This window comes from Rhagoletis pomonella, unplaced genomic scaffold (genome assembly GCF_013731165.1).
Source record: "Rhagoletis pomonella isolate Grant_MI unplaced genomic scaffold, Rhpom_1.0 Rhpom_scaffold_00012, whole genome shotgun sequence".
In the NCBI taxonomy this organism is placed as follows: domain Eukaryota; kingdom Metazoa; phylum Arthropoda; class Insecta; order Diptera; family Tephritidae; genus Rhagoletis; species Rhagoletis pomonella.
The window spans coordinates 22,825,962-22,840,479 of NW_023458566.1; the positions used below are offsets into that span (position 1 = coordinate 22,825,962).

The following is a 14,518-nucleotide window of genomic DNA, read 5'->3' on the forward strand; positions in this document are numbered from 1 at the left end:
CTTGTTTTTTTTTTAATTTTTGTAATATATATTTTTTTTTTTAAATGTAAGTCTTATTCAAGTACAATAATTTAAAATTACTTAATTTGCTTGTAGACGAAATAAGTTGGGCTTCTTGATGGTTTGTTAACGGTATGTTTAATGACCCGTTGATGATTGAACAGGTATGTACGTAGATGTGTCGATAATTTTGAAAAACAATTTATGGATACTTTCATGATATCGCTATAATTGATGAAATCCCTTAATTATAGAGAAAAATGGAACGTGCAAAATACATAAATATTTGATCGCAAAAAAAATTTAACAATACCAAAAATAAAATTTTAACTTAGTAAAAATTCGTTCCATTGCATTTACATAATTTAAATCAATGCTAGGAGGAATCCTCAATTTAACACCGCGTTCATAAGAAGCCTGTATAGCAATATAATGAAATAATACAATTATATTTAATATGAATTGAACAAAAACGATTAATAGAAAATATCAAGTCTCTGTTAATTTGCCAAACAGTTCAATGAGCAAAAAATTGTCGGTTTTTGAATAGCGAGATGCTGGAGTTGCGCGCTACTCATCCCGCCGCTTTAGCCGTTACAAACAATCTTGTACTACCACTTAACAGTTTATACGCGCACTTTTTGTATTTTTTGTGTTTAACTTTTCTGGGCTCTGGGCTGTACTAGTTAGTCCCCATGTTTTCGCTCCAACTTCCCATTTTTATTTACTTGTTTGTTGTTGGTTTCAACTTCAACACCCGTTTAATTTTGTATTTTCTTTTCATTTTTTTGTTTTTTTGTAAAAATAGACAATATACTCCGCCATTCCTTTTTGTACAATAACAACAAAACATCTTATTAGTATTCAATAGATAGCGCCAAACACCATTTCAAAAATGACTTGCTCCCGTTCTTATTCGCTTGTGTTTTCTGGTTCATTAAAGACTTTTAAAAAGCTCTTTGTTTACATTTCAATTTCTTTCGTTTTATATTTTTCTATGTTTCCACATTAAAATCTTTTTAGCTTAATAATTATGTATGTCTCAGTGATCGATAAATATATGTATGTATATGTAGTACGGAATATGGGAGAGGAAATACATATGTATGTATATGATCGATGGTTCGACGGATTTCATTTGTGGATAAAAAGCGTGGCTACTTCTGGTTTACAAATATGCTCGTTCGTGCTTAATTTCCCCTCATAACAGACGGCGGTTTTAACATGTAACAGCACTTTCAGTTACAACAATTTTTAATGTTACTGTTAATGTAAACAAGTATATTTGCTATTTATGCCAATGGTGGAATTTGTTGGAGGTGCCTTAGGTGATGGCACTGACAGCGCAGGTGCCAGCAGTGTATGGAAATTATTATGTTGGAGTTACCATTAGCTCGGAAAATGCATTTTCAAGACAATTCTTGAGTTCGGCATACGTAACGATCAAGACAGATTGTTCGTCGCGGGACATCAACTGAACCTGCAAACAATTGATGGTGATAACAATTATTATTATATTATTATTATTATTATTATTATTCATAAAAGTAAAAAACTACTCGTTCTAATGCGCCGGCATCCAATTTATTTAAACAGAGTACGATATGTGCGTGATCCAGCCAAGGACGACCATCTTCTGTGACGGAATGAAACAAATAATCACGAAACAATTTCAGCATGTATCTATCACCAGTTTCTGACCAAGTGCAATCCATATTAAAACTAAAATAGAAATTTAAATTTATCAGAAATGGAAATTATATATTGTTACTTTCCATTAGTGTTGTAAATTTGTAAAAAACACACGGCCACATAACCGAAGTGAAACTTCTTTCGATTTATTTCTTTTTCGTTTCAAACTACTGAAACCTAGCCTTAATTTAAATCTTAGATCTAATTCCTATTTTAATACTAACCTTAGCCATAATACTAATCTTCATTTAATCCTAACCTTAACCCTTCACCTTAATCTAAATCTTAACCTTAATTTTAAGCGTAATATTATTCTTGATTCATGCTAATATCAACCTAAATTGTATATAATCTAAACTTCAATTCTAATCTTTATGTTGATTGTAACTATAATCTTAATCTAATTCTAATCTCAATTGTTCTCCTTAACCGCGAGTGAGCACGTTTCGATAACTTACTGTCAATGTTAATATAGGCGACAAGACAGGGAGAGGAGAGGGATGCACTTCCGTTGCAGCGCAAGGTTCAGTTTTTCGGGACGATTTTTTTTTAGCTCACTACCGCCGCTAAAGAAGTTTCACTTCGACATAACAAAAAATGTCAAGAAATGGTTAATGGTTAATTCATGTACGTACTCAGGTCTTTCATTTATGCAGTTTAATTTCACCAAAATTCTATATAAGCGGCCATTCTCCATCTCTTTAGCTAATTCGTCTTCCTGCATGTCGCAGAGGCTTTGTAATGCGTCCATTTGTGTGTAGAAACGTGCACCAATCATTGGCATAAGATCTGTTACTGAGCGTCGTTGCGTCGTCGAAAATAGATAGCTGTGGTTAAGTAATTAAGTCAGAAACTTAATACGCTTAATTGGTCGGCTTTGTAACTTACACGATGAAATTACGCAAGTCATTGGAGTAGTGACGTGATACCATTTCAATGCTGCTTTGGACATTTTCTCTCTGCACCGATTGTAAACATCGACAAGCTAAAGCCAATACCAGCCGACCCAACGCAGTCAAATCATCCTGCAAATACAACATTTAATATTCGAGTTCATAATGTGTCATTGGTGGACACGTATTGTCGCAAAGCCACTTTAGCATTGAATGAATGGCTGCCTTACTTGCTGATGCATGCTAGCCACCGCTAGAGGATTCGCTGCATTGGGATCGAATTGTGCAATGTCGCTTGTGCCACAAAAACTCAGACGCATCCGCTTGCCGGTCACCAGTACTTTCGTTGGATCCAAGACCCTTTCGGAATTGCGAATTTCAATTTCTAATTAAAAACAAACAAAATAAAATACTTCTTATCATCAACTCACTTGCAGGCGAGTCCTGCTTGATGGATTGCACGTAAACCAGCGGTCAATTGCATGATAATTGACCAAATAGTTGCTTCGGGTAGCAATGGTCCGTTATTGTTGCGTTGCAAGTTGCTCTTGTGGCTGCAAGAGAGGCAAATCGATGTTATTCCTATATGTAAATATGTACAGTATTGGACATATCTATAGCACGCCCATTTCAAAGTGATATTTTATGTTTAATATTTTTATTGAGCTTTCTACCACGATTGTTTATTAGGAAAACTTGAAAAGCAACAAAGTCTAAGCGGTAGAAGTTATAGCAGCTATTTCGGAGATCACCACATCTCCTCATCAGACTTCTTTTTTTCTAGACTTCAGCAGGGATCGAACCTGCGAAATCGATGTGCAAAGTCAGAAGCGTTAACCACTGAGCTATGTACACCCCCCGTAAACTCTTGTTGCTAATTCATTTTCCTTATTCAACCAACTACTATCAAGTACAGCTGATTTTCCGCTATTTAAACTTGACAGCGTGCTTGTTGTTGTTGTCATTTCTATACATCCATTTTCTTATTTGCTGTATTGTATAGTTTCAGGCAGGCTCTTCCTAAACTATGTATTTGTCAATGTTATTGTGGCTTATTAACATTTTATTTTTATTGAGCTTTGTACCACGATTGTTACGATTGTGATATTGTTTGTCACTTTTGTTTAATCATTTATTTTTAAGAATTTTCAATTAAAATTCAGTTCATTCTCTAACAAACCTCATATAAACCCAATTTTAATACTTTTTATAAGACTACAAAAAAATTCAACAAATTATCACCCAACAGGTCTATTCTGCACGTTACTGAAGATTTTGTAACCGGAAAATTTTATTACCAAAAAATGTTACCAGTTCCTCTCACCGCGATTCTAGGTAGGTTGGTAATGTAGTTTAAAATATTCTGCAATTCAGCTACGAAGATTAGTGGAAATTCTGCCATTGCATATTTCACGGGACAATATTTTGTTGCCAGCTTATGAGATGGTACAAAAAGTTACTGGTCATAAGAGTACACAGAATGCGAAAAAGGTTTAAAAGTTGACGGGAACTTTATTTACCGGTTACGAAATTTTTATTACCCGCGCAGAATAGACCTGTAAATTTCAAACTTTTTTTTCAGAAGTGCTGGATTTTTTTTTCAGTCTGAAAACGTGCAAGGGTCAAGTGGATGAAAATTGCCGTTGATTTTTGATATGAAAGCAAATGCGATAAAAAAAAAATTCAAAAAATCAACGGTAATTTTTAGCCATTTGCCATAACTTGCACATTATAAGACTAAAATTAAATGGGCTATAAAACTGTGTACTCGGAAAAATGGGGTGCTATAGATAAGTCCAATGCTGTATGGACATACGCAAGCATGCGATCCCTTGATTGGGCCCGAATTTTGCCCAAAACCTAATGCTATATTAATACTGGCAGAAAAATACTTCGAAGATTATTTTACTGAATTTTTTCCTAAATGTTATGGACGCGAAAAAATTGATAAAAAAGCCAGCTGGGTCAACAAAATTCCTTAGACTATGCTCATATTACAACTCAAATTTCTCGCACAAAAATTCATAAAAAATAAAAAGAAGTCTTTAACTGCGTTATAGATCGAAAATTTATATGAAATTGTCACTTTATAACTAAAGCTCTTTAAATCTATTTTATTTTTTTATGAATAAAATCATGCTCACACTATCGTAGTTTACGATTCATTCGTAAATCAGGTTGAAATCAACGTAAATTACTTAGTTTCGTTCAAATTACTTCACATAAATCAAGTGCGTTCACATTTGCTTTAACGATTTCTATCTATAGATAAATGTGTTAGCCTTGCAGCGCAACATGCTTTCAGAGTAATCTGAATAGTAGAGAAATCTTAAAGAAATCATTATTTTCCTTTTCGATTTTTCTACAATTAAATGTACATATGTACTGTGCACACTTCCGATTCTTTTACGAAATTTCGGGGGAAAAAAATCGGTAAAGAAATGAGAATAATGCTGCCATGTGAAGAATTTCTAAAGAATTTTAAGAAACTGTACAGAAATTTCTTTAAGAGTTCGTGTCAACCACTTCATATGATTTTCTTTGACGTTTCTTAAAGAAATACCATTTCTGAAATAGTCACACACCTTGCGATACTATTTCGCTAAGATTTTGGGAACATGGTTTGCAGAGAGGTTAGTTAACACGTGTGGGCATGGCTGCGTGGTTTGTACTTGATTTTACAATAAATGGCGGCATACCTTAGGCACTATTTTTATAAATTTCCTCAACAGTGGCACCTAAAATAAAAGACATACATAAATATGACACGTAAATAAAAGCCATTTAAGATAGTTTTAATGAAATTTATTTTTTGTTAAAAATTGTGAAACTCGGAACTAGAGCGTAAAAGAAATTACTCTCACAGAAAACACTGACACAACAGCTGACTCACGTGATATTGTTGGCCTTATTCAAGATACAAGAAATTAGTCTGTTCCTTTGAACTTCGGACTAAAACCTGTGGAACTGTCAAACTACAATTTTACAATTTTAGAGATGCAGAAGTGCACGGGAACGCAAAGAGCACTATTTCCAGTAAAAACGTCAGTCGGTTTGTTTACATGTCATTTGTACAACTCTGATTTGGCTGAAATATCACTAACTAATTATTAAAATCTATACATATTCAAATATTTCGTTTTTTACTTCCATTTTTCTACAAATATAAGGTTTTTTGCTTACACCGCTTTCTATTTTTGTTTGGACATGCAAATCAGCTGATCGTTTGACACTTACAGGAAAAAGAAGTCCGGACTAAATCCTGTAACTTCTGGCTAGGAACAGTCGCTCAGTTACTCTCTCAAAAGTGTTCCCACTTACAGGTTTTATGCCGATAGGAACGACTTCCTGTAAGTTCTGACTAAATGCTGCAAACCGGACTGCTATTCGAACAGACTAATTAATGACCCACTTTTATTCAAATGTGAATTTAAAAGTTGTATGGATGTACATATGTAATATATACTAAGGTGTTGCATTATTCGACATTTTCTCAAAACCGGGTTTCGAGTTATTCGAAAAAAGGCAATTGGGTAAAACCAGTTCTTAATTTTCAAATTCAGAAAAAAACCGGCTAGACTGTATATTTGCCTTTCATTTTTCGCGTTTAGATAACGCTTACAGTTAGTCAAAAATTAAAGCCAAAAATGGAATAAAACTATTGAAATTAAACATTAGATCCAATAAATATTTAAAAGTTCTGGGATCAACGGATTTTTTCCTTAGTTGTAGCTTTTCGCTACAGTGCCTCAGAAGATGTGTTTTTAAGAAAAATCACTTAAAAAAATCCATATGGTAAATATGCAGATACTTTAAATGAACGCATATCTAAATAAATAAACTTAGTCTACAAAGCTTCTCATTTTCTAACATAGCCGAATTTTTGCTTAAGTGATTTGCGGCAATATGAAAAACATACGTTTACCAAAAAAATTTTTCGAAGGGTACTTGACTTGATTGTATTTAAGAGCACGATTGGTAAAAAAAATTATGTTTGCGCTTTCAACCAAAAAAAAACAAATGTACTGAATTTGCAGGGAATTTTGAAATGTTGTTGTATAAATATTTTAGATGAAAAGCCGGTTTATTCGATAATCGAAACCGCCCATAAATGTTTGAACCCGAATAAAACCGGTTTGAAAAATCCGAGTAAATCACCCTAGTGTGTAAATATACGTATGTAATTAGGTTCCATTAACATATACAGGGAAGTTCGTACGATTTGAAATCGGTACGATTTTGGAAATATTTTTATAGATATTTAATTAGAAAACTCAGAATTTGGTATTGAAACGGCTGATATAACATCGCTGATGTTTCTGTTATAGGTTTTATATACAATATTCGATCTATTCATCGGAAATAACGATCAATATTTAGCAAATCGTACCGATTTCAAATCATGCGATACACAGAACATACCTGATAAGCATAGAAAATACCTCTATTATGATCAAGGCGCCAATCATTTTCTTCCGAAAACTATTCTATTTTTTACACACGAATACTTTAATGGTTGGGTAAGATGCTGCAAAATACATCACCAGCACGATACAACAACAACGATTCATACTCTCTTTCACCGATTTTCCCATTAAGTACTCTTTCAAAACTTTGCCTATTACAAGATGCAGAGAGATCCATACAAATAAGCTTTTGTGTGTTTGACTCGATAACCTTCACTACTCGACTCGATTGCAGATAAACGATTGAAATGGTCTGACGCAATTTATCTTTTTCATTAACAATGATACATACATACCTGAATGGGCGCGCATCGCCTTGGAATGGATCGGGATAGCCATTGGGCTCCTGTGTGGGCGTAAAGTACTTTGTAAGCAAGGTGTGTGAGCCGGGATGATAATCATAAACTAATACTAACGCTGGAGATTTGAAAAAAAAAATAAAAAACATAAATTTTTATCTCGCATTTGAAAAGAAAATCCATGCATATTTCAACAATACCACGTACAATTATCACCAAATGCTTTTGTCGTGAATACTTCACGCAGTTGTACCACATTCGAATGTTGTAACTTCTTCCACATCTCCACGATAGCCATGCACTTTGTTGATTGGAGACGAAAACCTAATAAAATTTTAATCGAAAATCATAAATTCATTGCACATAACTACATATCGATGGCTGAGTGGAAGATCGACCTATCTCGGCAGCCAGTTCGAAAACGCTCTATCTCAAAAAACTCTTCAGAATTTAATTGAAAAACATCCTATCTCAAAATTCGGTTCAAAAACGCCCTATCCCACTTCAAAATATATTGAAAATATGCTGATATAGGGCGTTTTTGAATCGGCAGCTGAGATAGGGCGTTTTTGAAACGAATTCTGAAATAGGGCGTTCATGAAAAGTTTTTTGAGATAGAGCGTTTTCGAATTGGCTGCCGAGATAGGTCGATCTTCCACTCAGCCATCGATATGAGAGCAAAAGCGAAAAATGTGTGTTGTTCTTAAACCCCTTTCATCAGGCTTGATCTCTAGTGCGCTCAACATCTCGAAATCATAAACAAAGCATCTCATTTAAAAAACATTGACCCTTAAGAGGGCAGCAATAAATTGCAGCAAAAGCTCGGTCAAACACTTAGCAAAAACGTAAGCGATTAGTAGAATAGGTTCAACATGATTTCCAACTTTAACGGTTTGGTATACATAATGTGACCAACCGTACTTCTTTCGGAAATACAGTACTTCTTTTTGCGCTCTTGTACTTCGTACTTCGAAGTACAGTCAGTCAAATGTACTTCTTTGCGATATTTTTTGCTTCAGGAGGGAGATTTTGTACAATTTTCGGATCACTATCGCACTTTTTGACGCATGATAAAAATATATTTGCGTCAAAAAGTGCGATAGCGATTCGAAAATTGTCGCTAACTGGTTACAGAATCTAGTCCCAGGTCCTGTACTTCTCCGATCTTCTGGACAATCAAACCATTAAAGTCGCCGGGGACCGATGGCATCATACTTGCGCGGCTGCAAAGGGCTCTGAAGGTATCGTGCAATTGGTTGGACCCTATTTATGCGAACTGCGTGAGGTCCGGGTACATCCCCAAGGCTTGTAGTGTTGCGTTCATCACGAAGGCCGGAATATGCTCTCATGTTTCCCCTAAGGTTATTAGGCCTATCAGTCTCCTTGTTTTTCCTAAAAACGCTTGAAAGACTGATAGACCTGTACATAAGAAACGCGATTCCTCGTGACTCGCCTATATAGATGACGTGGAACTTTTGGTTAAGGGCCGACTTTTATACACCCTTTTGATCTGGATCAAGGTTAGCTGAAGCCTAACATTGAGGAAAGGGTAGGAAAGGTGTCGGTTGCCTTGTAGTGCTCTAGGAGAGCTGCCGGCAAAAGGTGGGGTTTCTCGCATAAATTAATCCATTAGCTCTAGGAAACCAGATTTAAGCCTATATTGTTTTAAGGAGCCTTTGTCTTGTGGAACTTACAAGGGAAGGCTTCACTTGTAAAACAGGAATTATCGGAGCATTAGGAACCACACCTACGAACATTTGTTGCAAACGGCGCCTGCGGATATTGCAGACAGAATTGTCGCAGCACGTACTGCTATTAGTCTAAGGAAACCGGGTCCTTTTGTGAAATGTAAAAGCAAAAGAAGACGCTTCTCTGCTGCAGCAACTGTTTTTAAAGAGCACTTTAAAACAGTGATGGAGGTTCTGATAAGCCATTGTGCAATTGGTATTCATGCGGTGAGACTAGGAATTTCGACTGATTCTTTTGTATCAGCTGTCAAGAGAAAGTTGAAGTGGAATCATCTCCATACTTTTTTTAGACTGTCCAACCTTCGCGAGGCTAATATGGAAGCATTTTGGCTCGCACTTCTGAACAAACACCGAGCTCTCAGGGATCGAAATTAGCCGCATTCGAAATTTCGTAATTGGGTCGCGGCGTTAACTTAACCCAACCTAACCTGTACTTCTTTAAGCTATGAAATAGTTGGTCACATTAGGTATGGATGTTCAAGAAGGTTTTACTTTTTCGAAAAAAAAAGTTGCCACCTGTTAAGAAATTAAGCTCATATTTATTAAAAAGTTAAATCAATTATTAATTATGGGTATCAATCGAAATGGTTTTGAAAAGGCTTTATAACTTAACTACGTATGGGAGGGTTGCCACATGTTAAAAAAAATGTAAATCAATTTTAATTAAAAGAATTTAGTAAGCGAATAAGGTATCGCTATATGGGTGTCATACAAAAGAGGTTTAAGAAGGTAGTAGTTTGAAAATATTTTGAATAGGGTTGTCACCTATGTGAGGAGTCTAATTGAACGATTTTTTTTATGAAATATTAACGATAGATGTCACAGGAAAGAGCTTCTAGAAATACTTTGTTTGACAATTTAGAACATTTTTGATGCTTTTGTTTTGAACATTTTTGTGTTGCCCCAGTTTAAAGGGCTAAACTGAAATTATTTAATAATTAAATGAATTACTAACCGATGGTTATCAATGGAAATTAGGTTAAAATTCGAAAAGAACTTTGTCTAATCATGAGGCGAAATTCCCCACAGTAAGTGTTGCCCCGTGCGAGAAAACCGAAAACGCTGCACACAACCCAAAAGTACTCCTCGGGGACCAATTGGTGAAAAACTGCGAAAAGGTTTATTACTGTATATACTGTGGTATTTGGCCGAGCCTCTCCTCCGATTTGTGGCGTGCGCACAAGGGGGCGACCTACAGTTTTACGCCGACTCCGACCGGCGAATTGTATTTTTATGAGACGCTGTTTTTTGCTTGGCGGTTTGCCATTGCTTGCCGAGGGTGACCGTTTTTGTTTTTTTATTTTTTGATATTGGGTTGAACCGGGCTTGAACCCAGGCCCTGCGGAATGGTAGCGCGCAATGATAACCACTATACCACAGTGGCCGCCTACATATACATATGTACACATATGGTGCTTTAAAATATCCCTTTTTCCCTTGAACCTTTTTGTGTGGGCAACAATATTGTTTTGTAATTAACCCTCTGCTAGTGACGTGACTAAAATTTCGCTATTGTACTGACACCAGCTTTCTAGATGAAAATATATGAACATACATATATGTATGTTAGATATTTATTAATAAACTTTTTTTCCATTTTAACTGGAAATTCTATCAATATTATTAATACTTATTAATGAAATAGTTACATAAACAAACTATTTTTCGAAAAATAGGCGTTTTTAGTAAGCAATGCTATTGAAGCTCGGGAAAAATGTCGAGCTTTCGGTGTCTATCACATTACCACATCAGTCGTAGAGGGTTAAGGCGGATTCGAATATGCGCTCTCTGGGAAGACACCTGTATATCGAATAAGACTTCACACTTAAATTAAGACATTCATAACAATATAATAACTTTAGGAAGAAAACTCGCCTTCTTTGTAAAAAATATATTCGCTCAAAATAAAAATCATCGATATCGGCCCAGTATTTTAAGACTTTTTGGATTAGAAAAAATTATCTTTAAATTTTATATGACACATTCAGACATGGAAATTTTCTCCTAGTAGCAATTTCTAATAGATTCTGGGTCGCTTAATTTATAAAAAATGGAAACTTATATATTAGAATTTTAAGAAAATAAGGCAAATAGCAAACGACTAAAAAAAAATCTAGCCAGAAAGCTGGCAACACTGCTAAACAGTAATTTAAAACAAAAAAATAATTCTCACTGTTATTTCATTATTGATTGAAATTTCTACCGAAATAGGATTTTTAGGGCACTTCAAATAGTGTAAGAATATTGACAGTCAAATGATTTGAAAATCAGAATTTGAACTCTTTTGCATTTGTATTATCTATACCGTACTCGCATTATTCCAGAAGGAAAAAATTCTTAATATTTTTCACTGCGTTATTAAAATTTTTGTCTAAATTGCTAAAAAAAAAACCCATATTTTTACTCCAATGTGCGAGTAACTCCCAGTTAAATATCATGCATAAATATAACATGTGATCTATAAAGCAACCGATGTACATAACTGAAGGATGTATCTCCAGTTGGTGTTAACTAGACGCGGTGCAAGCAAACGGCCCTTAGAGGCAATTCAACAACATCATGTATACATTCGCATTAGCGAATCATTCGCACCATTTGATACGAATGTTAAAAATAATGCGAATGCAATAATTCCTAAGATCCCTAGTATGTATGTATGTATATACTGACCATGTAATCTCCGCAAGCAGTATTTAATGCCCGTGGTGCTATGTGTGGCCTTATAGGTAGATGCAAGTATTGTGAGTTTGCCGTGCAACGCCTGTACTGGCTCCAATGGGTATAATGAGTGATAGTTATCCACTTCCGGAGGAAGCGCATGTTGCGTCGCTTCGGCTGGGTCGAGCATTAAATTCGAGATCTCATTGCGGGCAAGAATTTCTGAACGTATCTCATCAGGCAGGAAGAAGGCAGATTCCAAGTGTGTTTTCGGTTGTAATGCAATCAAGTTGGAAGCCGGACCTGGATACACATGATGACCCGTGTATAGCAATGGCGGTTGCACAGGTGGTATTGGCGCTACCGCCGACGGTGCGGCACGATGGGCGCTCACAGGATCAGCCACATTACTCACCACGGCACTGTTATTTGCGGCGGCTGTATGATTGGCAGTTGGATAGAAGTATATCGTGCCACCTACATTTTCCTACAAGTAAAACAAATCAAATGAGCATACAACAAAGGTCTCTCTCTCCTTTTACCTAACAGTGCAATATACAAACCTGATGTACGCTCGCCGGTAGCGTTGTTGGGATGGGTGAGGTGCGAGGTGTGATGCGCGGAGGAGACTTTTCACCACCACCGCCACCACCACCACCACCCACACTCCCACCTCCAACTCCAACTCCATGGGTAGTGGGTGATTCGTTTCGAAGCATATTGCTGCGCACTTTCAGTGGTGTCGTCATGTTGACGTATGCTTGTGTGCCAGTCGGCTGCTGGGTCGTCGGTAAAACACCGTTCACCAGGGCGCGCGACGACTGCGTCTGCTGCTGTTGTTGTTGTGATTGTTGTTGTTGATGGTGATGTTGTTGCTGCTGCTGCTGCTGCTGTTGTTGTAGCTGCTTCTGCTGAGCTACCGCGGCAGCAGTGGCTTTCTGCAGACCAAGCAAAGACGAGGGAGTACCACTTACCGATTTAGCGGCCGAGGGCCTAACGCCACCTGCTACGTTGACACCAGCATTGCCTAGACCATTATTCAGCATAGGCGTATGATAAGGTGTATAGAAATTTGGTGACGCGTTTATGCGAGTTGGAATGAATTCGGGTGACTGCGGAGTTACCTAGCAATCGAATTGTACATACACGGGTGCGTGTAAAAATTAGTAAAAAAAAAAAACGTAGTGATTATTAATAATAAAAATACAGTGTTGCTCATAAAACTAACAAAGCGTCGCGGCGGTTGAAGACGTTTAGAACTCTTTTTTGAGATCTTTTGAAACTGATTGGATAAGGTTGCAAAGGATAAGACAAGTTAAAAAATATCGGTATTTCGTTTAATTTTTATAATGGTTTTTGTAATGCGCTGCCTAAATATGTGGGGAACGTAGAAATTAAAGGGACGAAAAATTCTCCATTTGTACATAAGTGTTTTTGTATAATCTAATTATTATTATTTTCTTATTTCAGAATGCTTAATTTTATGGGTATCCACCTTACATATCGCACACGATTTTAAAAAGTGAATATTATCTACTGAAAAATTTATCAGTTCTAGAATTATAAACGACAAATAATCATAGGTCATGTACATATTTAGATTAAAGCAAGTGCAAATGCTGCATAATAGACACATACATAATATCTTTTTTTCCAAATGATTAACATGGGCTCGAGAAAGTTTTTTTGCATTTTCTGTCAAATGGAGAATTTTGAATTAATACTAGATATTTTGAAATTCTTGTGTGATACATATGTATGTATGTACATAGATACCCATGAGTATTCACTGGAGGCGTACTTATTTGTATAAATATTTTTCTCAAAGGGAACTTTAGTATAGCGCCACCCAAAATAAATTGTCATCTTCATCTAAAAGTTTTACGGTAAAAATTTGGACTCAATCGAATAACATTTGATAAGAGAAGCGATCTAAAGTGAGCTAACTCAAAATTCAGATCGGTATATATAACTGTTTGTGGATCGTACAGATTCATCCCAATTAATACAAAAACAGGTATAACAGTAGTTTTGCATTGACGTTAGCTGGTATCTTACTTTAGTCTGTTTACGCGAACACTAAATAATAATAATAATCTCACCCTCCTCCTGCCACCCATCCGCACGAGGGGCGCAGTCCGCATGACGTACGGAACAATTATTTTCAATTTTTGCGCCGAGTCACGAAAGGCAGGATGTACTTAGTCAAATGCTTTACTGAAGTCGGTATATGTAACATCCACATTTTTTCTTTTCACTAAACGATTTAGAGATATAGGGTGTGAACTCAAGTGAATTTGTTGAAGTTGATTTGCCTTTGCATAACTCATATTAACAGTATGAAATGTTAGAGAAGATAGAATGCGTCAACTGATTTGTAATAAAGTATCGCCCGCTTAATTGCACTTCAAAAATTGGACAATTTTTGGTTCAATTAACCGGGGGGAGTTCGTTCAATTACAGAAGCTCCGGGAAAATTGAAGGTATATCTCTTTTCAATGCCACATGTTTTTAACCAATTATACGGGGAAGCCAATTAACCGGATTCAATTATACGCGAAGATTTACATGGATTTTTTATGCAATATTTTTTTACCGATAAGGTAATTCAAATAAGCGAGGAAATCAATTAACCGGGGAACAATTAAGTGGGAAATACTGTAATTGCTTCAAATAATTTAGGAATTGCAGAAAGCTTAGCTGTGCCCCGATAGTTCTCCACCGAGGACCTGCTACCGCTTTTATGTAGCAGAGTTATGAGC

The 14,518-nt window shown here is 36.1% G+C and overlaps 1 protein-coding gene across 3 annotated transcripts in view; it reads right to left on the minus strand.

The window, feature by feature from the left end:
• Positions 1–560: 560 nt before the first annotated feature.
• Positions 561–14,518, minus strand: part of LOC118748121 (PAN2-PAN3 deadenylation complex subunit PAN3) — a 52,959-nt gene continuing 39,001 nt past the window's right edge. For all 3 annotated transcript variants that reach the window (XM_036482436.1, XM_036482435.1, XM_036482437.1), the window contains 10 exons: positions 12,320–12,880; positions 11,769–12,243; positions 7,558–7,674; positions 7,348–7,468; positions 3,017–3,139; positions 2,816–2,945; positions 2,581–2,717; positions 2,328–2,519; positions 1,560–1,722; positions 561–1,480 (listed from right to left, as the gene is read on the minus strand). In XM_036482436.1, coding sequence (XP_036338329.1) covers positions 1,373–1,480; positions 1,560–1,722; positions 2,328–2,519; positions 2,581–2,717; positions 2,816–2,945; positions 3,017–3,139; positions 7,348–7,468; positions 7,558–7,674; positions 11,769–12,243; positions 12,320–12,880 — 2,127 coding nt within the window. In that variant the 3' untranslated portion in view covers positions 561–1,372. The remainder of the gene's footprint in view (positions 1,481–1,559; positions 1,723–2,327; positions 2,520–2,580; positions 2,718–2,815; positions 2,946–3,016; positions 3,140–7,347; positions 7,469–7,557; positions 7,675–11,768; positions 12,244–12,319; positions 12,881–14,518) is intronic.